Genomic DNA, 22,182 nt, shown 5'->3' with positions numbered 1-22,182 from the left:
ATAAGCATAGTGATGCAACCCTATCAGAGGCCAATAGGAGGTCATTTACTACTTTAACAAATGCGGTCTTTGTGCTGTGATGAGGCCTAAATTCTGACCAATACAGTCCGTTTATGCTATTTCTATGTAGATATTATTTAAACCATTTTTGGGGGGGGGTTAACCCAAATATTGTGGAAAAAGATATGTCTTAAGTCATCGTTTAAGGATTGCCAGAGACTCGGCTGTACAGACAGTTAACAGTTGGTGAACAAATTAGAAACACTTTAATTTCTTCCTGCCATCCCTAAAGGCCTCATTAGCATTAGCTGATTTAGCTCATGTTAGGCACAGATGGGAACGAATAGGTTCTGTGGCAGGTACTGTCTTCCTTATGGTTTTATTCAGTTAATTAGTTGTAACTGAGTTACTAGGACTGGGACTCCAGAAGTGTCTGCAGAAGGGATGTAGAGATGAGCAGCTACTGTAGGTAAGTCAGCTGGAGTTAGCAAACCTGACAAACAGACCATGGAAGAAAATACATCTAGAATATTTAGTCTATTACTGAGTGTATGATATAACGCTGTTAGCACATTCACTAATGAAGAGGGAGGTGAGAGTGAGCATGAGTGTGTGACCGGACCGTTGTACAGGAAATCGCCACACATCATGTGCGAACCTGTGATGGACAAACTTCCTCCTGAGAGCAGCTGGAGGATGCAATGCACTTTCCCTACTGCATCATCATCCAGCTGGAGAAAAAGAGAGAGAGAGAGAGATTTAGGCTTTACCCCGAACGCATACTGGTGTACTGAACAGTGGGCGAGTGTTGGTGTGCAGGATGCAGGAGGTTAAGCAGTATTTACTAGAGGTGTTTGTGGTTTGGGACACAGCCCGGAGATAACGTCCGACTTAGTTTTGCGTCTCCTCACAGCTCATCCTGCTTCTTTATTTGCTTTATATAGTTTAATTATTACATTTTAATGATTAATAACAGAAAGCAATATTTGTAAAAACTAAAAACATTTTGTTCCAATAGTTTTTTTTACATTATGATTCTGTGTGTTTTGTCGATGTGTGTGAAAGTCACAAAGTGTGTACAAAGAATAATAGAATTTTTAGACACAAGAAGTGTAGTGTGTTTGATTTCACAACTCTTTCCCCTTCAGCAACACAAATAAACAACAACAACAACAACAACAACAAAACTGTAAATAATCTGTGTTAAGAAGTAATTAATGAAGAAATAATATACATTTATGTTACAAAAGCTTTTGCCTACTTTTCAAATGAAATAAGCATTATCTGTTACTTAATCTGACACACACACACAGATTGATTTACTGTGTGTTATGCGCTGGAATATTCCAGTAAATCGTCGGTGTGTGTTTACAGAAGTTAATGATTACTGAAGGTTTGTTTGGGGAGAATCAGGACTCGGGGTTCAGGTGGATAAAAGACAGAGAGAAGACGGCAGAGAGGAGAGCTAGAAGGATAGAATGATGAGGATTACACTCGTTCTTCTTCTCTCTGCCCTCCTGCTGCAGCTCGGGCGCACGGTGAGTCCTGACCGCTTCATTCATCAGATTTATTAGAAAGGAATTCAGACTCAGTAATAATCAGACTGAGTGAGTGTTTAAAAAGATGGTCCTCAGTCTACAATCCAGCAGCTATAAAGCCAAGTTGAGATTTGATCTGATTTAGTGTTTTAGCACCGTAATGCACTGAGTGACTCTACAAATATTGGCACCCTTCAGAAGACTTCATAATAAAATAACCAAAATTATTAAAAACTATTCTACTTTTCTCTAAAATTATTCTCTTATCGTGCTTTTAAACATTTGGGGATTATAAGAATAAGAATTTTTTAATAATAAGATATTTTTTCTGGTGAATAATTATTGGCACCCCAAGTCATATTTGGAATAACCTTATGAAATGGATTTTTATATCATCATTAGGAAAAAGAGAAAGAGCAAAACTATTACTGTGCAAAGATCAGAGCTTTTAACTGCTTTTCACTGCTTATACTGTGCTAAAATGTCATATAATAATAATAATAATAATAATAATAATTATTATTATTATTATTATTATTATAAATACATGTACAGTATAATAATACACCACATTTCTACAACTTTAGCTTGAAGTAAGATGCGCAGGTTGGTGTGTATTTTTGCTCATTTTCATGAAGGGTGTCAACTATTTTTTTTTTTTTAAACAAACTGACCTGGTTTTAGAATGCAGCTGAGGCCGATCTGTGAGCACATGGTTGTGAAACAGAGACCAGAATGATGATGAAAAGTCAATATTCATTCAAATGTCCTGCTCTTTGCTCCGTCTTGCCATTTGTCCACTCTATTGACTCCTGTGGATGATTCACCAAACCAGAGGTCACGACCCCACCAGTGGGCACATGTTTACAAACAATGTTATAAGAAAAACCTTCTTCTTTTTATTTATTGATTTTTAAATGTATTTAAACATCAGTAATTATTCTTTTGAAGCTGGATGAGATTGGGGAAAGAGACGTTTCTGAAGTTTAGATGATCTGTGAGACGGCATGTGACCGGATGTTACAGTAATCCTGAACTGTAAATCTGGAATTTAAATTAAATGTAGAATAGTGAAAGTTAAAACTTTTGGAAAGTCGTGTGTTAAAGATTGAGAGATAATCTTTTAGTTGTGACTCTGATTGGCCTCAGTCACATGACCCGGTTTGGAGGGAATAGAGAGAGAGAGCTGAGGTTAGGGAGGGAGTGTTTTTAACTGCTATAACGTCAACAGGACAAAAGAACAAACTTCTCTCACTGATATTAAGTGTAAAGATAAAGGGGCAATAATGTAACAGGACATTCTTTAAAAGTTAGAACAACAATTAGAGTTAGGACTGTGTGTAATGTTTAGAAATTAAACACCTGATCAGTAATGAAATGAAGACTCTGTGTGTGTGTGTGTGTGTGTGTGTGTTCAGGCTGATCACAAGCACCAAAAGAAAGTGAAGGAGCAATTCAAGCCCCCCACTGTAAGTTTTTAAGTATTTTATCTTTGTCCTTCTTCACCTTCGTCGTCTGATGATGACTTTAATGTGTTGCACTTTTCATCAGATGGTAAATTATATAGATGCAAAAATACATTCACACCTAAGATACACTATGAGCTTCTGAACGTAATGTGGGCGGGGCTTTGTGTACATGTGGGTGGGAATTAATACAAATTTAATAATACAAATCTTGGCCTGATTTAACCATTAGAGACTTTTTTTTTTAATGTGTGTGTGTGTGTGTGTTTCTCTGTGTGTACTCATTAGAATGAAGACAGTCACACTGAACACAACCCCGCAGTGAGTCTGGCTTTATTTTTCAGTCTGCCCTTATTTATTACTTGACGGAGATGAACGTTGGTTCAGCTAGCTAGTGTGTAGCTGTAAAAGGCTCGGACCCAGACAATGTGATGAGGTGGAACTGACGCTGTGGTCCAGGAGAGCATGAAAAAAAAAACATTATTATGAATAAAATGACATTTTATTTCACTTCTGGTTGTTCAGGTAGGTACGGTGGGGGGATCCGCCCACAAGCATGAAAAGCCATCGGATGAGAAACCTGAACCTGACACCTCATCACTAACGCCCCCTCCCACACCTCATCACAAAGCCCCGCCCCCCAGTCTGCTGTCTCAGGAGTGTGTGGATGAGAAACACACCCGCTCGTCCTGCACTAAAGTGTTCTGCCCGCCCTGGGAGCGCTGCATCAACGGTCAGTGTGTGTGTAAACTGCCCTATCAGTGTCCCCGCTTCGGCCCCAGGGTGTGTGGACTGGAGGGGAGGAGCTACATGTCCCTGTGCCAGGCTCAGGCCAACGCCTGCCGAGAAAAGAGACCCCTGTTCTCTCATTACACAGACCTCGGGTCATGTGAGGGTGAGCGACACAAATCATCATCATCATAATCATCATCATTCATGATATAAACAGCAGTGCTGAAACATTTCCAAAACTCTTAATGATGAACTGAGCAGAAATAAAAACACGATATGTTTAGAGAACAGAGTAGAAAAACTAATAACTTCATTAGCTACGAATATTTCAACCACTGAACAAACCTAGCTGTAAATGAACTGTTGCAAAATTATTATTAAATACTGAATTAAATGGGTTTTTTTTAACTTTTATTTAACATTAAGCCTTACATTTCTGAAATGATAAACATAATTTAAATAGGCACAATGTAGAGTATCTACAGTTAAACCTTGGATTATGAACATCATTCTTTCCAGAAGCGTTCTGTACAGTATATAAAAACACTCGTATATCACAGTGAATTTCCCCCATAAGAACTAATGAAAACTCAGACGATTCGTTCCACAACCCAAAAATATTCATATAAAAATATTCACACAAAATATAGCCTAAAGTAAAAATAAAACAAATTTACCTGCACTTTACCTTTGAAAAAAGTCCTGACAAAGCAGTGTTTTCATTAGTGTGTGTGTGCTTGTGTGAAGCTGAAGTAAGACGAGAGGAGGAGAGAGGGGGTTACTGTGTAGGACAACTTAAGCCCAATCCCAATTCTATTTTCTACCCCTTTAAAATATTTCCCCTAAGAAATGGGACACCACTACAACACTGTTATACGTCATCATATGTTATCAAATGCTCGGCAAACTGCTGTGCTACTGAACTTTCATATTTGTTTGTAGCAGTAAAGTGTATATGACATAAAAATATATATTTGTAATATTGTGCAATCGGTGCTATCCGCTAGCAAACTTTAGCGATTTTTTTTTTTTTTTGCAAACGTTTGTTTAAAGAACATCACCATAAACACAAACACAAGACTAAAGGTAATATACATATAATAAAAAACTTGTCATAAAAATCCTTATTAATGGCAAAAATTCGTTACATTTATGGGTCTGCTTGCTCGAGTGAGCAGCCATGTTGAAAATTTCGTTAGCCCTTCGTTTGAAGTGAGGCCCGAAAAATCTTCGTTTGGAGGGCTATCTGGCCCCTCCCCTTCCCCCTACCCCTCCAACCAAAAGAGAAATGATACACCCCTACCCCTTCAAGTGAGGGGCCAAACGGAGGGGTAGGGCTAAGTGTAGGGGTAAGGGGGAGAATTGGGATTGGGCTTTACACACACACACACACACACACACACACTAACAGAAACAGTGCTCTTTCGGGAAACTTCTTTAACAAGAAACCTCTTAAATTTTACTTAACGCGTGTGCACACACATGGTCACAATGTTACACACTGTGTCTGTGGGGGGGTCAGTGGTGGCTTAGTGGTTAAGACATTAGACAATGGATCGGTACGTCCTGGCTTCAAAGGCGAGGACCACCAAGTTGCTACTGTTGGGCCCTTAAGCAAGGCCCTTAATCCTAAATTGCTTAGATGTGAAAAAAAGATGATATTTAAGCTGCTCTGGATAAGGGTGGCTGCCAAATGCTGTGTGTGTGTGTGTGTGAAAGTTGTCCTACACTGTAGCCCCCTCTTTTCCCCTCTCCTCTTACTTCAGCTTTACACAAGCACAAACATGCACACTAAGGGAAACACTGCTCTGTTGGGATTCTTCTATAAGTTAAAGTGCAGTCGCAGGGGCACCGCACACACACATACACACACTACTGGAATCACTCTTCTAAACAGATTCATCTCCAGCACTGCTACGGCCTTTTAAACCTTTCTTTCTTTAAAGAAGCCGTTGCTGCAGTACAGTTACTAAAAAACAGTCACTACAAAATATTAAAACATGCTTTACATGCGCGCACACACACACACACACACACACACACACACACACAAATACGTGATCAATTCAATTCAATTCAATTTTATTTGTATAGCGCTTTTAGCAATTTTCATTGCCGCAAAGCAGCTTCACACAATCAAAAGAATTATTTAAGTTTGTATGAAATGTGAATTTGTATGAATCAAAATGGTCAGTTTGTCCCTGGTGAACAAGCCGAGGGCGACAGTGGCAAGGAAAAACTCCCTGAGATGGTAATAGGAAGAAACCTTGAGAGGAACCAGACTCAACAGGGAACCCATCCTCATCTGGGTGAAACAGAAAGCAGTAAATGATCTGCACTCATACAGTGTGTAGGGTGGGAGGCAGTTCAGCTATAATAGCTGATGTTAATTGATGTTAATATGGAGTCCAGGTAGTTATTGAAGACCCAGGTAGACTTGTAAGAAGTTCCAGTCATGAACTATCGAACTGTCAAGTCCCCAGAGAAACAGTTGCCAACACCAGTCAAGGCCAGAACCGTCTTCTAGGTAGAGAGAATCATTCCCAGACACCAGACGCATCCCAGAGAGACACACGGGGCATCCATGTGACGAGATCTTCAGCCAGAAGCGGGGCACCAGGATGGGTCAGACAGGTCCGGAGGGCAAAGGGAGTCTGGATCACTGGCAGCTCAGGAACGACATGTGTAGCTCGACAGAGAGAGAGAGAAAGAGTGAAAGGGGGGACAGGAGGAGAGAGGAAAAAGAAAGAGGGGGGGAAAGAGAAGAAGAGGAGAGATGGCAGTTAGGTCTGGTCACAGTCACACAATGTATAATGTGAATGTATATTAACTGTAGAGTGCAAGCAGAGACTCCGGCAGGATGAACTATGACATCATAACTAAAAGGGAGGAGCCAGAAGGAAACACAAACATGAGGGCTTCCTGAGATGTAAAGCAAACAATCACCTCACCGTCAACAAACCTGAGTGATCATTGAGAGTGAGGAAGACAGCATCCAAACATACCAGTTCACCATAATACTCTACGTCCATGAGTCCCCCAGATCTGCTCCTTTACCTAAGGCTAATCTATTTATAAAAATGCTTGGCTAAATAAATAGGTTTTTAGCCTGGACTTAAACACTGAGACTGTGTCTGAGTCACGAACACTATTTGGAAGACTATTCCATAACTTTGGGGCTTTGTAAGAAAAAGCTCCGCCCCCAGCTGTATTTTTCATAATACGCGGTACTGACAAGCAGCCTGCATCCTTTGATCGAAGTAGGCGTGGCGGATCGTAATACACTAGCAGTTCACTCAGGTACTGCGGCGCGAGACCATTTAATGCTTTATATGTCAAGAGTAGTATTTTAAAATCAATGCGAAATTTCACAGGGAGCCAATGGAGTGAAGATAAGATAGGGGTGATGTGCTCATATCTTCTGGTTCTGGTGAGGACTCTCGCTGCTGCATTCTGGACTAGCTGAAGTTTATTTATGCATCTAGCTGAACAACCAGACAGTAAGGCATTACAATAGTCTAACCTAGAGGTGATAAAAGCATGAACTAGTTTTTCTGCATCGTTTAGCGACAATAAATTTCTTATCCTGGCAATATTTCTGAGGTGAAAGAATGCTATCCTGGTAATATTATCTACATGAGCTTCAAATGAAAGGCTGGAATCAATAATCACACCAAGGTCTTTCACTGTTGCATTTGATGGAACAGAAAGGCCATCTAAAGTTACGGTGTGATCTAAAATATTACTCCTAGCTGTATGCGGTCCTATGACTAGAACTTCTGTCTTATCCGGATTTAGCAGAAGGAAGTTAATTAGCATCCAATTTCTTATGTCCTGCACACAATGCTCAATTTTAGTAAGCTGTTTTTTCTCATCAGGTTTTGCTGAGACATATAACTGTGTATTGTCAGCATAACAATGAAAACTAATACCATGCTTACGGATTATGTTGCCCAGAGGAAGCATGTAAAGGGAAAAAAGCAGTGGACCTAAAACTGAACCCTGCGGAACGCCAAACTCCACTAGAGAACATGCAGAATAATCACCATTTAAGTCTACATACTGATAACGATGGGTCAGATAGGATCTGAGCCAGGAGAGGGCTGTACCCTTAATTCCCACTACATTTTCTAATCTGTGAAGAAGAATAGCGGATCAACGGTGTCAAAAGCTGCACTGAGGTCAAGTAATACAAGCATAGTTACACAACCCTGATCAGAGGCCAATAGAATGTCATTTACTACTTTAACGAGCGCTGTCTCTGTACTGTGATGAGGCCTAAATCCTGACTGATACAGTTCATGTATGCCATTTCTATGTATATATGAGCATAGCTGCTCCGCTACTATCTTTTCCAGAATCTTAGAGATAAAGGGGAGGTTTGATATTGGTCTGTAACTGGACAGCTGACAGGGGTCGAGGTCAGGTTTCTTAATTATTGGTTTGATAACTGCTAATTTAAAAGATTTTGGAACATAACCAATGCTGAGTGAAGAATTAATTATTCTCATCAGGGGTTCTATTATTGCTGGTACTATCTGTTTAAGAAAATGTGTCGGTACAGGATCTAATATACAGGTTGATGAATTTGAAGAAGAGATGAGTAAAATTAGTTCATTCTCTTCAAGGGGAGTAAAGTATTCTAGGTTCTGGTCTGACATGGCTAGATTAACATCTGCATCAATTACATTGTTCGGTTTCAAAACCTCAATTTTATGCCTAATATTTACAATTTTATTATTAAAAAAGTTCATGAAGTCCTCACTATTGCATGATGTTGTTGTGGAGATTTCTGCAGTGGTCTTATTTCTGGTTAATTTGGCTACAGCATTAAATAAGAATCTAGGATTATTTTTGTTATTTTCTATAAGAGTGGAGAGATATGTTGATCTAGCTACACTAAGAGCTTTTCTATAGTTCTGGATGCTCTCCTTCCATGCTATTTGAAATACTAGTAATTTAGTTTGACGCCATTTACGTTCTAATTTCCGAGCGGTCTGTTTTAAAGTGCGCGTGTGATCGTTATACCAGGGAGCGAGTTTCTTATCTCTAATAATTTTTCTTTTAACTGGAGCTACATTATCTAAGGTATAGCGAAATGTCGACTCTAAATATTCAGTGGCCTAAATGAGTTCTGTGGGGTCAGACGGTGATCTAATCGAAGTGTGTAACTCTGGGAGATTACTGATAAGTTAATGTGAATGTAGTTAATGTGAATGTACGTTTCATACGGTAGCGCGGCGCTGTGTGTACATTATTATTGTGACACACTTGAATTGAGACAAGATAGTGATCTGAGATAACTTCAGACAGTGGAATTGTGAATAAATTTCTTATACTTAATCCAAATAATATTATTAAATCTAAAGTGTGACCTGCTTTATGAGTGGGTCCTACTACACACTGATTTACTCCTACCGAGTCCAGTATAGACATAAATGCAGTTCTCAGAGGGTCTTCTGGGTTTTCAAAATGAATATTAAAATCTCCAATCACAATGGAGGATGTTGACTATACGATTGAAACACACGCACTGAGACTGAGCGTAAGAGACGATTACCCACAATTCCACAGCACAAGAGAGGGAAGAACTATTTGCTCAGTTGCGATCATGTGATGCTTGGCAGACAAGGGCGTGCCTTCTATAGTAGACCTCGCTCGTTTTTTAAATTAAAATGTATTAATAATTTTTGCTTGTCTTGCAAAACATGCGCAGACCAAGTTACGTGCAATCCAAGGTTTCACTGTAAAAGTAAACACATTATCTCTACTTTTGTGATGTCATATATAACAAGTTGTTTTTGTTAAGATCACATAAATTCATAGTTGTCATTAGGTAATTAACAACACTAACAGTCAGTTGTTATGTTAAGGCATGAAGGTCAGCTGTTCTTGAACAGTTCTCACAAGAACAGTATTGTGTCGAGTGTGTTTGTGAAACTCATCGAGCTCCATGATGATGAAACTGTCTCTCATGAAGACCTTCCCAGAAACGCAAGACCAAAACTGAGCTCTGCTGCGGAGGAGAAGTTCATTTAGAGTCACCAGCCTCAGAATTCACCAATTAACAACCAGCATCTCAGATTAGAGCCGTTATGAAGCTTTACAGAGCAGAAGGAGCAGATAAACATCTCAATATCAACTGCCATATTTTGGAGACCCTCAGCGTTAGTTAACAGTGTAGAAAAAATGTAAATAATTACTATCCATTAAAATAATTCCATGGAATTCGAAGGTGTGTATATGTGTGTGTGTGTGTGTGTGTGTATGTGTGTGTGTGTGTGTGTGTGTGTGTGAGACAGAACCTTTTAAAGTGGAATTACGAGGCCTCAAGGGCCAGCAGGTGGTTCAGTTCCGCACAGCCGATGTGACGGCGCTGGTTTGTGGTTCAGACTCGTGGAACATGGCGGCCGCTAACGTTGTCTGCAAACACAACAAAAACAACCCCAGGTATACACACACACACACACACACACACACACACACACACACACACACACTCTATCTATCTATCTATCTATCTATCTATCTGTTTGTCTCTAAGTCTCAGAGGAGCAAAGGTTTTTGGGAAGAGCGAGTTTAAGGACATAATGGGAGTGTCCAGGGTGCACGAGTGTGTCGATGTGAGGTGCACAGGGGCGGAGCGCACCTTGGCCGAGTGTCTACTGTACAAACCTCGCTCCATCAGTGAAGACACATCTGTTGCTACGGTAACATGTTACACAAATGAGCCAGGTAATAACTGAGTCTCGTACATTTTACCTCTAATATATCTAATGTACATGTACAGTGGTTTTGGACACGCCCACTGTGGACAGGTCATGGTGTTTGTGTGTCCTGTATAATAAAGATGGTCTGTAAATGATACACACACACGTTTTTTGTTGTCTGGACAGCTGTAGGCAAGGACGAGTGTGACGGGTTCCACTGTGTTAATGAGAAGTGTGTGTCGTGGGAACACATCTGTGACGGAGTGGACGACTGTGGGGACAACAGCGACGAAATGTGCTGCACAGGTACGACAACTCACACACGGACAAACACACTACAACACAACACACTGCAGGACGACGCTACATCACGGTGCTGTCTTTGTGCAGTGTGGAGCGGAGTGTATAGTGTGTCGTGTTGTGTGATGCTGTACGTGATGCTGTGTAGCCTTGTGTAGTATTGTGTGTTGTTATGTAGCATGGTGTTGTGTTGTGTATAGGTTGCCAAAATGGAGCCTTTTACTGTAAAAGTGGAGTGTGTCTTCCACCGTACGCCGTTCAAGATAAGATCCGGGATTGTCTCGGAGGGGAGGACGAGATCGAAACGGTCGAAACGGTCAGGAAGAGTATTCCTCGATCGGGTTCACGCAAGGAACACTTAGGATCAGGTTAGTCATTACTTAACTTCTACCAGCTGCTACTGTACATTTATGAATAGCTAGCTAAACACTGTGTCTTGTTACCAAGTTGGTACCAAACTGTTAGTATGAAAAAGATAAGATCTCTCTCTGTTACACATGCACACGTTTAAAGATATGAGCTTGTTAGTGCTGATCAAGTGTTTTTTTGTTTCAGGACCGTCAGAGCATCAGAAATTGGAGAAAGGTCAGTGTCTGCTACATTACGCACCATATTCACGTAGGGTTTGCAAACTCCATAAAGCAGAAATAAGGGATGGAGGTCGGAGGGAATGGAGTGGTGATTTGCCTTTTTTGGGGGGGAGGGGGAAAGAAAATCTACAATTAGTTCCGTGCCTCTATTGCTGAGAAATTTCACCACAAGTCCCAGTTTGACTTGAACACCACTCGTACATTTATTTCTCCTTCTATAGTATATGCATAAGAGATGTTTTGAATTGTAAGATATTTGTTACAGTCATATGTAGCATTTATATATTATTATTATTTTTAAAAAAGTTAACATTATTTGCTACTAAGTTGGTTTACACTGAATTTTGTTTGTAGAAATAATCAATGTGTCTATCAGTTATTGCAGACTGATTTGCCTGATTGTACAGCTTCACGTTCTGTCCTGGGTTTTGACTTCTGATGTAATTTCTGCTCTGGTGGTGAGGAAACTGAACTTACTCCTCGGGCCATGGTTCTAGTGTTTATGGTGTTTTGTTTTACCAACCCAACTCCAAACCCAATTAATAAATAAATAATAAACCATTGTTTTAACTTTGCTACAAAAAAATTATATCCAGTGTTCTGTAAGCTAGCAGTATAGCAAGGCGGATTAAACGCAAGCATTATACTTTCCTATTTGACTACGTTCCTATATTACCTTTATCTTCTGTCCATTTCTCTTTTTCTCTTATTATTTTGTCTAAACTGGAAACCTAGTTTTAAAAATGGTGTGGTTTGGCCTCAGGACACCTTCCCAGTGATAAAAGCAGTTCATAGGCGACTCGTCAGAAAGGGTCTGGAGCTTAGAGCTTTCGTTCGCGTCTTTCACAGACTATTGTTTTAAATATAAAAAACAGTGTGAGAAATTGGAAGTGTGGTTTGAGCGGATGTAAAGATGAGTTACTGTGTGTGTGTGTCTCACACTAAATAAATGAGAGTTGCCAGTTTTTCTAAAACTAATTCCCATCAGCTGTGTTTTGTTAGCTAGTTGCTAGCAAACTGTTAGCATGTTAAAGATCAGATGTCCCACACACACTCTGTCTCTCTCTCTCTCTCTCTCTCTCTCTTAAAGATATGAGCTGTCACTGATGTTTGATAATGCTAATGATACTAGCAGCTAATCAGTAATCAAGCTCTTTCTGCTCTTTTCAGAAGCATCAGAGGAACCTAAAACAGGTTAGCATCTGTCTGCTACGCTACGCACCACATGCACATCCGGGAAATATTCCGTCATCGTCATTCTAATGCTAAAGAAGGTGCTAAATCATGTCTAAACAAACAATTAAAACATGAACTGACCATGCTTTTTACCTTGAAGACAAACAAAACTACACAACTAGCCTTACCCCAAGCAGCAGAGCTCGCTAATGTTAGCTAGTGCCACTTACACACACTGTCAGGCTGAGAAACTATACAACTAGCCATGAAGGTTAACCCTAACAGAACGCTAACTCTATAATGTTCAAGTATGTGGTTTAATTTAAATATTGTGTTTGTTTTTACAGAAGTCTGGACGAATTCTAAAGACGGTAAAAAGCTCAACACTCACAAGTCACATGTGAAGACACATCTTTACAATATCACAAAAATAATAACATCTCTGTGTGTGTGTGTGTCAGATATCCTGAAGATACGCAATCACACAGAGACCCTGGAGTGTGGGATTCCCAACATGGACTATGTTCACAAGACAGAGGAAGAAACGCGCAGACGCACAAAACGTGTGGTGGGGGGAGAGGAAGCTATGCCGGTCAGACATACAACAATACACAATAATACACAAGACCACAAAATAATTACATTATTACCAGTGACGGTTCTACACTGAACTGCTCCCTGGGCGAGACGCAAAAAATTACAAAACTTTACATTTTGTACACACCACATGTTTTATTGTATTAATACTACACGTCGTTCCGTAACAGACCAATTTTTGCAAAAAAATTAATAAACTACTCATAAGTTAAATAAATATACTATGTGCAAACAAATATTATTTAAGAAAAAATATACAAATAATATACAAATAAAATATAGAATATATATAGAATAAATCACACTAAAGAAAATTAAATTATTTATTTTTACTGCAGAACAGAAAACACAAACTGAAACTAAAATCTACCATTTCTGGCCTTTTTTAGATGCAAAGTCATCAATAATGAGATCATATGAGCTATGCTCCCCTATTGAATGATTAATGCTTATGACAGCAAGGCCAGTGAGCCGTTCCTGAGACATGGTTGACCTCAGGTATTACACAAATTACTCTGGCTATTTACAGTATATTGTAAATACATTGGCTATAGCCAACATTAACATAAACAAGGGAAATAAATAACTGTACTTGCAAAAGTTTTGTTGCAAAGCATAATTTTGTGGTTAAATTTAATTAGATCTCATGTTGTATACAGTACACTGCTGAAAAAAAAACAATTGAACCCTGCCCCAAAATAATAGAAGATTTAATGGTTATAATGGGAATTGTATTGGTTTTAATGGTAAGTATAACAATGTCTGCTGGTATATGATGGATTCTATTGGTGGGTGGGCTGGTTTTCCTATTGGAAAAGTGCCGGAAACACACTACAATAAGGGATTTTGTAATAGTTTCACTGGAAAAAGTTAATTGTTCATAATAGTATTTAATAGAAACCATTAGAATTTCTGTGATGGTTTGTATATTAGGCTTTTATTGTGTTTTTGTTAGCATGGTAAGCATAGCAAGTTTCATAAGCAAGAAGGCTAACAAACCTAAGAGTTAACGTTATACCACTAATGAACATAATGACATAAATACCTTAATCATACAGAGAGAACATCGTTACATTTTGCCCGTTTCTCCTCATCTTCTTTTCTTTTTTTCCTAATTTGGGCACCTGACAGCTTTGGCCTTTTCCTCTCCATCGCTGTGTTTACTTTGTAATCGACGATTCGACAATCAACAGATTTCCCCCAACGCTGTCACTCACGACCAAAAGTCAAGACTAAACCATTTCACCTCCACATCATAATCGTTTTTATTACCTATTTTAATTTGCCATTTCTTACAATTAAATAATTGCAAATGCAAATTATTGGTCTGTTTATAATATTTTGAATGAAATGTGCGTTATTTGTAAGAAAGTCAGGTGTCATTAACATAATTTAGCCCCCCTGCTTGTCGCTTCATTTGGGAGAGGTGAACTGTACTCTGTGCCCCATGACCCCTAAATTAAATACAGTGGAACCTCGGATTACGAGTAACGCGGTTTACGAGTGTTTTGCAAGACGAGCAACAATTTTAAATAATTTTTGACTTGAAAAACGAGCATTGTCTTAGTTTACGAGCGCCAAGTATCGGGTTTCACGCATTCGCTTCTTGTTTTAACACTGAGCGTCACGTCTTCACAAGTAAGCCAACGGTTTTTCTCTCTCTTGCAGCAGAATTGTAGGTAATCGTCTCTACTGCTGGGTGAATACACACACACACACACACACACACACACACACACACGCATTAACGGAGAGACCGTTTTTAAAACCGTTTAAAAATTAGCAAGGAACATCGCTAGTCACACTAGCGTGAGCGCATACTAACGGGATCACTACTGTAAAGTAAAACAACAACAACAAAAATTAAACAGCTCCTCACCTTTGAAAACAATCGCGACAGAGAAGATTTTGTGTGTTTATTTGGCAACCTGAGAGAAGGGGCGCTGTAAAGCTGAGACCTATCGTCTCCCTTGCTGGATCTTAGTGCCTGCAGTGTTTTTGAGTGCGCGTGTGTTTGTGTCTGTGTAAGGCAGAGAGTTTGTGTGTTTGTTTGGCAACCTGAGAGAAGAGGGCCGTAAACGCGAGCGAGCCCCCCTTCAGCCCCCCTTCTCTCAGGTTGCCAAATAAACACACAAACTCCTCTTTGTCGTGATTGTTTTCAAAGGTAAGAAGCTGTTTAATTTGTTTTTTTGTTGTTGTTGTTTTACTTACAGCAGGGATCCTGTTAGTATGCGCTCACGTGAGTGTGACTAGGAATGTTCCTTGCTAATTTTTAAACGGTTTTAAAAACGGTCTATCCATTAATGTGTGTGCGTGTGTGTGCGCGCGCGCACATTTTACACACATACACCCTGCGTGCACAAATGAAAACCCTTATCTGTCGGGATTTATTTTTACATTTTTTAAGGTAAAGTACAGGTTAATTTGTTTTATTTTTACTTTATATTTTGTATTAATTATATTTATGTATTTATTTTTTTGAGCTGTAGAACGGATAATTTAAGTTTCCATTATTTCCTATGGGAAAATTAAATTTGGTTTACGAGTGTTTTGGAATACGAGCCCGCTTCCGGAACGAATTAAGCTCGTAATCCGAGGTTCCACTGTACAATAAATACAATAAGACCCAATACTTCAATACATTTCATAACAGACCTGTAGACTTAAACACTGAGACTGTGTCTGAGTCCCGAACACTATTTGGAAGACTATTCCATAACTTTGGAGCTAGGGAAGAAAAAGCTCCGCCCCCAGCTGTAGTTTTCATAATACGCAGTACTGATAAGCAGCCTGCATCCTTTGATCGAAGTAGGCATGGCGGATCTTAAGACACTCAGTTCGCTCAGGTACTGCGGCGCGAGACCATTTAATGCTTTATACGTCGAGAGTAGTATTTTAAAATCAATGCGAAATTTCACAGGGAGCCAATGCAGTGAAGATAAGATAGAGGTGATGTGCTCGTATCTTCTGGTTCTAGTGAGGACTCTCGCTGCTGCATTCTGGACTAGCTGAAGCTTGTTTATGCACCTACTGTAGTTGAACAACCAGACAGTAAGGCATTACAATAGTCCAACCTAGAGGTGATAAAAACATGAACTAGTTTTTCTGTATCGTTTAGTGACAATATATTCATAATCTTGGCAATATTTATGAGGTGAAAGAATGCTATCCTGGTAATATTATCTACATGTGCTTAAAATCAAAGGCTGGAATCTATAATCACATCGAGGTCTTTTACTGTTGCACTTAATGGAACAGAAAGGCCATCTAAAGTTACAGAGTGATCAGAAAGCTTGCTTTTAGCTGCATGTGGTCCTATGACTAAAACTTCTGTCTTATCAGGATTAAGCAGAAGGAAGTTAATTAACAACACCATTGTGCCTTGGTCACCAAACTTATGTCCTGCACACATTTTGCAACTTTAGTAAGCTGGTTTCCTCATTTGGTTGAGCTAATACCATGTTTGCGAATTATGTTGCCCAGAGGAAGCATGTAAAGAGAAAAAAGCAGTGGGCCTATTACTGAAACCTGTGAAACACCAAACTCTGCTTAAGAACATGCAGAATCGTCACCATTTAAATCTCTAAACTGATAAAGTCAAATAGGATCTGAGCCAGGAGAGGGCTGTTCTCTTAATTCCTACTACATTTTCTAATCTGTGAAGAAGAATACTATGAAAACGAAAGAGGACAAAGAGTAGAAGAGGTGACTGGTGTGGAACAGGAAGTAGCAAATATTAGTAGAAGTGAGGTGAGAAGGGCGTTGAAGAGGATGAAGAGTGGAAAGGCTGTTGGTCCTGATGACATACCTGTGGAGGTATGGAAGTGCTTAGGAGAGGTGGCAGTAGAGTTTCTGACAAGTTTGTTTAACAAGATCTTGGAGAGTGAAAGGATTCCAGAGGAATGAAGAAGAAGTGTATTGGTGCAGATTTTTAAGAACAAGGGAGATGTGCAAAGCTGTGGCAATTATAGAGGTATAAAGCTAATGAGCCAGACAATGAAGCTGTGGGAAAGAGTAGTGGAAGCCAGGTTAAGGGCAGAGGTGAGAATTTGTGAGCAGCAATATGGTTTTATGCCTAGAAAGAGTACATCAGATGCAGTATTTGCTTTGAGGATGCTGGCGGAGAAGTACAGAGAAGGTAACAGGGAGTTGCATTGTGTCTTTTTAGATTTAGAAAAAGCGTATGACAGGGTGCCAAGAGAGGAGCTGTGGTATTGTATGAGAAGGTCTGGAGTGGCAGAGAAGTATGTTAGAGTGGTGCAGGACATGTATGAGAGCTGTAAGACAGTGGTAAGATGTGCTGTAGGTGTGACAGAAGAGTTCAAGGTGGAGGTGGGTCTGCATCAAGGATCGGCTCTAAGGCCCTTTTTGTTTGCTCTGGTGATGGACAGGATGACAGATGAGGTAAGACAGGAGTCCCCATGGACTATGATGTTTGCAGATGACATTGTGCTCTGTAGCGAGAGCAGGGAACAAGTGGAAGAAAATTTAGAGAGGTGGAGGTATGCTCTGGAAAGCAGAGGAATGAAGGTTAGCCGCAGCAAGACGGAATACATGTGTGTGAATGAGAGGGACCCAGGAGGATCGGTGAGGATACAGGGAGCAGAGGTAAAGAAGGTGCAGGAAGTTAAAAAGATTTTAAGTACTTAGGGTCAACGGTCCAGAGCAACGGAGAGTGTTCAAAGGAGGTAAAGAGGCGGGTACAGGCAGGTTGGAATGGGTGGAGAAAAGTGTCAGGTGTGTTGTGCGATAAAAGAGATTCAGCGAGAATGAAAGGAAAGGTGTACAGGACAGTGGTGAGAGCAGCAATGCTCTACGGCTTAGAGACGGTGGCACTTAAGAAAAGACAGGAGGCAGAGTTGGAGGTAGCAGAGCTGAAGATGTTGAGGTTCTCTTTGGGAGTGACAAGGATGGATAGGATCAAGAATGAGTTTATCAGGGGGACAACCCATGTTAGATGTTTTCAGAGGATAGGGTTAGATGGAGGCAGATGATTTGCTGTGGCGCCCCCTAAAAGGGAACAGCCGAAAGACAAAGAAGAAGAAGTGAAGAAGAATACTATGATCAAAAGCTGGACTGAGGTCGAGTAATACAAGCATAGTTACACAACCCTGATCAGAGACCAATAGACGGTCATTTACTACTTTAACGAGCGCTGTCTCTGTACTGTGATGAGGCCTAAATCCTGACTGATACAGTTCATGTATGTTATTCCTATGTAGATATGAGCATAGCTGCTCCGCTACTATCTTTTCCAGAATCTTAGAGATAAAGGGGAGGTTTGATATTGGTCTGTAACTGGACAGCTGACAGGGGTCGAGGTCAGGTTTCTTAATTATTGGTTTGATAACTGCTAATTTAAAAGATTTTGAAACATACCCACTGCTAAGTGAAGAGTGAATTATTTTTAACAGGGGTTCTGTTATTGCTGGTACTATCTGTTTAAGAAAATGTGTCGGTTTCGAATCTAATACACAGGTTGATAATTTTAAGAAAGAGATGAGTGAAATTATTTCATTTAACACATCACTCACTACACAAACAACACAACACACAACAGGTCAAGGCACTACACAACATCCCATAATACATCACACCAGTTCACACCAATACTCAACACTACACAGCAGTAAGTTGTGTGTCAATAACACTGTGTGTTATTGTGTGTTGTTATGTTCAGACTCAGATACAGTGGCAGGTGGCCATACAGGAAGATGAGAAAATCCACTGTGGTGGTGCTTACCTCGGTGGGTGCTGGGTTCTGACCGCCGCTCACTGTGTCAGGTAGCCATTTGGTAAATATACTGTAACTACCACTGACACTTTTTGTAGTTATTCCATAGAACACTATATAATGTTTGTGTGCAGGCCGAAGCCCCAGTCATTCCGAATTAAATTCTCCCTGTGGCAGAAGATATCTCTGCTGACCACAACTGACAGTGTCCCAGTGAAGAACATCATCATTCACAGAGAATACAACCCGCGCACCTACGAGAACGACATCGCGCTCATCCAGCTGGAGGAACTGGCCTATGAGAAGGAGTGCCTTCACCCGAACCCTGCTGTACGCCCCGTTTGTGTGCCTTGGTCACCACTGCAGTTTCCTGCTAACTACACCTGCACTATCTCTGGCTGGGGACGCAACAAACGTACGCAAGACGCTCTTACTGTGCACAACCGCTTAACATAACGCTAATGTTGTGCCTCCTGACTCACTTGCCCAGCTTTGACCTGCCACACCTCTCCACAACTTATATAACATACCTGACCACACTGGTCTCATCTGTATCACTCCGCCACAACAAACCTAACAAACATGTCCACACTGGTCTTATCTTAACCCCCCACAACTCTGTCTTTTATCTGTCTCACCTCTTCACACTTGTCTTATTTTCCCACATAAATCCTGTCTCCATGTCTTTGTAGAGGGAGACAGTGTGAACATCCTGAGGTGGGCCAATGTGAGCCTTATCCCTAACTGCGAGTCCTACTACAAGGAGCGGTATCACAAAGGAATGATGTGTGCGGGTATGTTTACACCTTACCTTACTTGTCTCACCTCACCTGCCTAAGTAACTTACTCATTTACATAATCCATCTCTGCCTGTCTCTGTGTTTCATTCGTCCACACTCTCACATCTTCTCTGTACCAGGTGATCTGGAAGGGAACGTTGACTCTTGCCAGGGTGACTCAGGAGGCCCGTTAGTGTGTAAGGATGCGAGCGGTGTTTCATATGTGTGGGGAATCGTGAGCTGGGGAGATAAGTGCGGAGAAGCCGGCTTCCCAGGAGTCTACACTCAAGTGGCTCACTATTTTGAGTGGATTCGGCAGCAAACCGGCTGGCCTGCAGTCACCAAGTACAACCAGTGAAGTGGAACCCGACACTCTCGCCAATAATGCTAATAAAGTAGATGAAGTTGAGTTTGGGTGCCTTTAAATAAATTCTTTAATTTCTTTTTAATTTATTACTATATATTTTGTTAGGAAAGTTGTTTTGATATGAAAGCAGTTGGTAATGATATCAGGTATCATTTGGAGACCATGCTTATAATGCTCTGGTTACATCTGATTACATGCTAATATTATGTCATGTATGTTATCACACTAATAAACAGATGCCACAAAATGACAACAGTCTAAATATCATAATTAATGATCAAAGCAACACACAGTAAACTGCACTTTGGGGAAATAGCATAAAAGCACAAGCACAAGATGTTCATTGCTAGCAGCAAAAATGTTTACAGATGATGTTAGGTGAGGAAAAATAACAGTTCTTTATCAAATATTTGTCCCCTCACACAGCCAGGTGATGTGATTTACTGAAACAGACTGAGCTTTTGCTGTAGTTGGTGTTGATTGAAGGCAGAGAGTTCACTCACGGTGACGATGTGACTGAGCCACATTTCTCACGCAGGTGTGTCGCTGTACACAGATCACAGTCAGGAGTATTAATGTTTAGTATTACGGTAATCTGAGTGTCAACGCTGCCACTTGCTGTTTCCTGCTTCCTAATAGTGTATTACAGTTTGATCTAAAGTCTAAATTCCACACAGTGACTCGTGAATGTTGAATGGTCAGGTCGCGCTTGTCTTCACCTCTCTAAATAGGGGAAAGATCAGAGGAATCTGAGGTTTCACGTAAAAAACATAATAACCCCTTACAGAATTTTTAGATGAAGAATTTGACTTCCTCTGATCTTCCCTGATTCACACCTTGTGTTCTTGGGAGGTAAAGATACAACAGCAGAGGTCTGAGTTTCCTGTCACATTCCTGAGCTGAGACCTGACTGTTTATCTTCTAACAAACTTCACTCAATAAAATACCAAATTTTAGACATAGACATAAACACACACACACATGCACAGTATTGTCTAGCATGTGTTAATGTATAAAGCCTATACAAAAAATAACGGACTCTTAAATTTTTCGTTCTACAGCCCAAAGAAATTAATACCTAAAAATAATTAATACAAAATATTAAGTAAAAATGAAACAAATTAACCTCCACTTTATTTTTCAAAAAAGTAAAGAATAAATCCCGGCAGATAAGTGTTTCTTTTTGTGCACGCAGGCGCTGTGTATGTGTGTGCGTGTGTGTGTGTGTGTGTGTGTGTGTGTGTGTGAGGCTAGAATAATGGGAGACTTGCTTTCAGCCCCTCCTGTCTCCCCCTTCTTATCTTACACATTAAAACATTCTCCTCTCGTTTAAACACACACACACACACACACACACACACACACACATTAATGGAAAGACTGTTGTTCTCTTCTAAATTATTAAAGCTTCTCCGCTTTTTTTTATGTTGCTCGCGACAGCTTAACAGCTCGTTAATTCATGCTCGTGTAATGATGAGATGGACCAACTGGTCGATGCCCGTTCTTTTATTTTCTGCATTTCATAGTACAAACTTGTGGACTCGTGTGGATCCTGCACTTAAATCCAACAAAAAAACCCCACTGAAGAACAAAACTCAGGCTCTATGTCCTAACTTACATCTCGTATTCTATTCCTCTGTATTGAGAATTTCTTTTGCTTTACTCGCGCACACACACGTGTGTTATAAGAAACAGTATACGCGCTGTACACACACGCTTCCGAACACAAAATAAAATATGTTTTACACACACACAGGGTCACAGTGTTATAGTAAACAGTACACGCGTGCACTGATGTTGATTATACCAGTAAGAGACGCGCACTAACATCCCGGCAGGGGAGACGATTCAGCTGCGCAAGAGCGTGAAAAATTGTTGGCTCAGTTGTGAACACGTGACGCTCGGTGTCAAAACAAGAAGCGCATGCGTGAAACATGATACTCCGTGCTTGTAAACCAAGACAATGCTCGTTTTTCAAATCAAAATTATATATATATATATATATATATATATATATATATATATATATATATGTGTACATGGGTATGTATATATGGATGTGTATATATGTATATTGTATATATATGTATGTAGCGCGGCCACATGAAGGGTCATTTCTAATAGAGTGCTAATCATTAAGAAGCTAATGCTGCTCAACTGCACAAGAAAATGTGCTTAAAACGGTTTACGTTG

At 40.1% G+C, this 22,182-nt stretch overlaps 1 protein-coding gene across 1 annotated transcript; it reads left to right on the top strand.

The window, feature by feature from the left end:
- The first annotated feature begins 1,429 nt into the window (after positions 1–1,429).
- LOC128510161 (complement factor I-like) lies at positions 1,430–20,242 on the top strand. Its single transcript, XM_053482218.1, has 13 exons — positions 1,430–1,538; positions 3,530–3,899; positions 10,039–10,186; positions 10,281–10,471; positions 10,633–10,752; positions 10,947–11,114; positions 12,516–12,530; positions 12,860–12,883; positions 12,974–13,104; positions 18,790–18,893; positions 18,978–19,258; positions 19,536–19,637; positions 19,763–20,242. Exons 1-13 carry the CDS (start codon positions 1,479–1,481, stop codon positions 19,978–19,980), a joined length of 1,932 nt encoding a protein of 643 aa, XP_053338193.1. The 5' UTR covers positions 1,430–1,478; the 3' UTR covers positions 19,981–20,242.
- Positions 20,243–22,182: the final 1,940 nt, after the last annotated feature.

The sequence above is a fragment of the Clarias gariepinus genome, chromosome 22, assembly GCF_024256425.1.
Source record: "Clarias gariepinus isolate MV-2021 ecotype Netherlands chromosome 22, CGAR_prim_01v2, whole genome shotgun sequence".
NCBI classification, from domain to species: domain Eukaryota; kingdom Metazoa; phylum Chordata; class Actinopteri; order Siluriformes; family Clariidae; genus Clarias; species Clarias gariepinus.
Note: the sequence above shows the minus strand (reverse complement) of the source record. Positions and strands in the feature narration are given on the sequence as shown.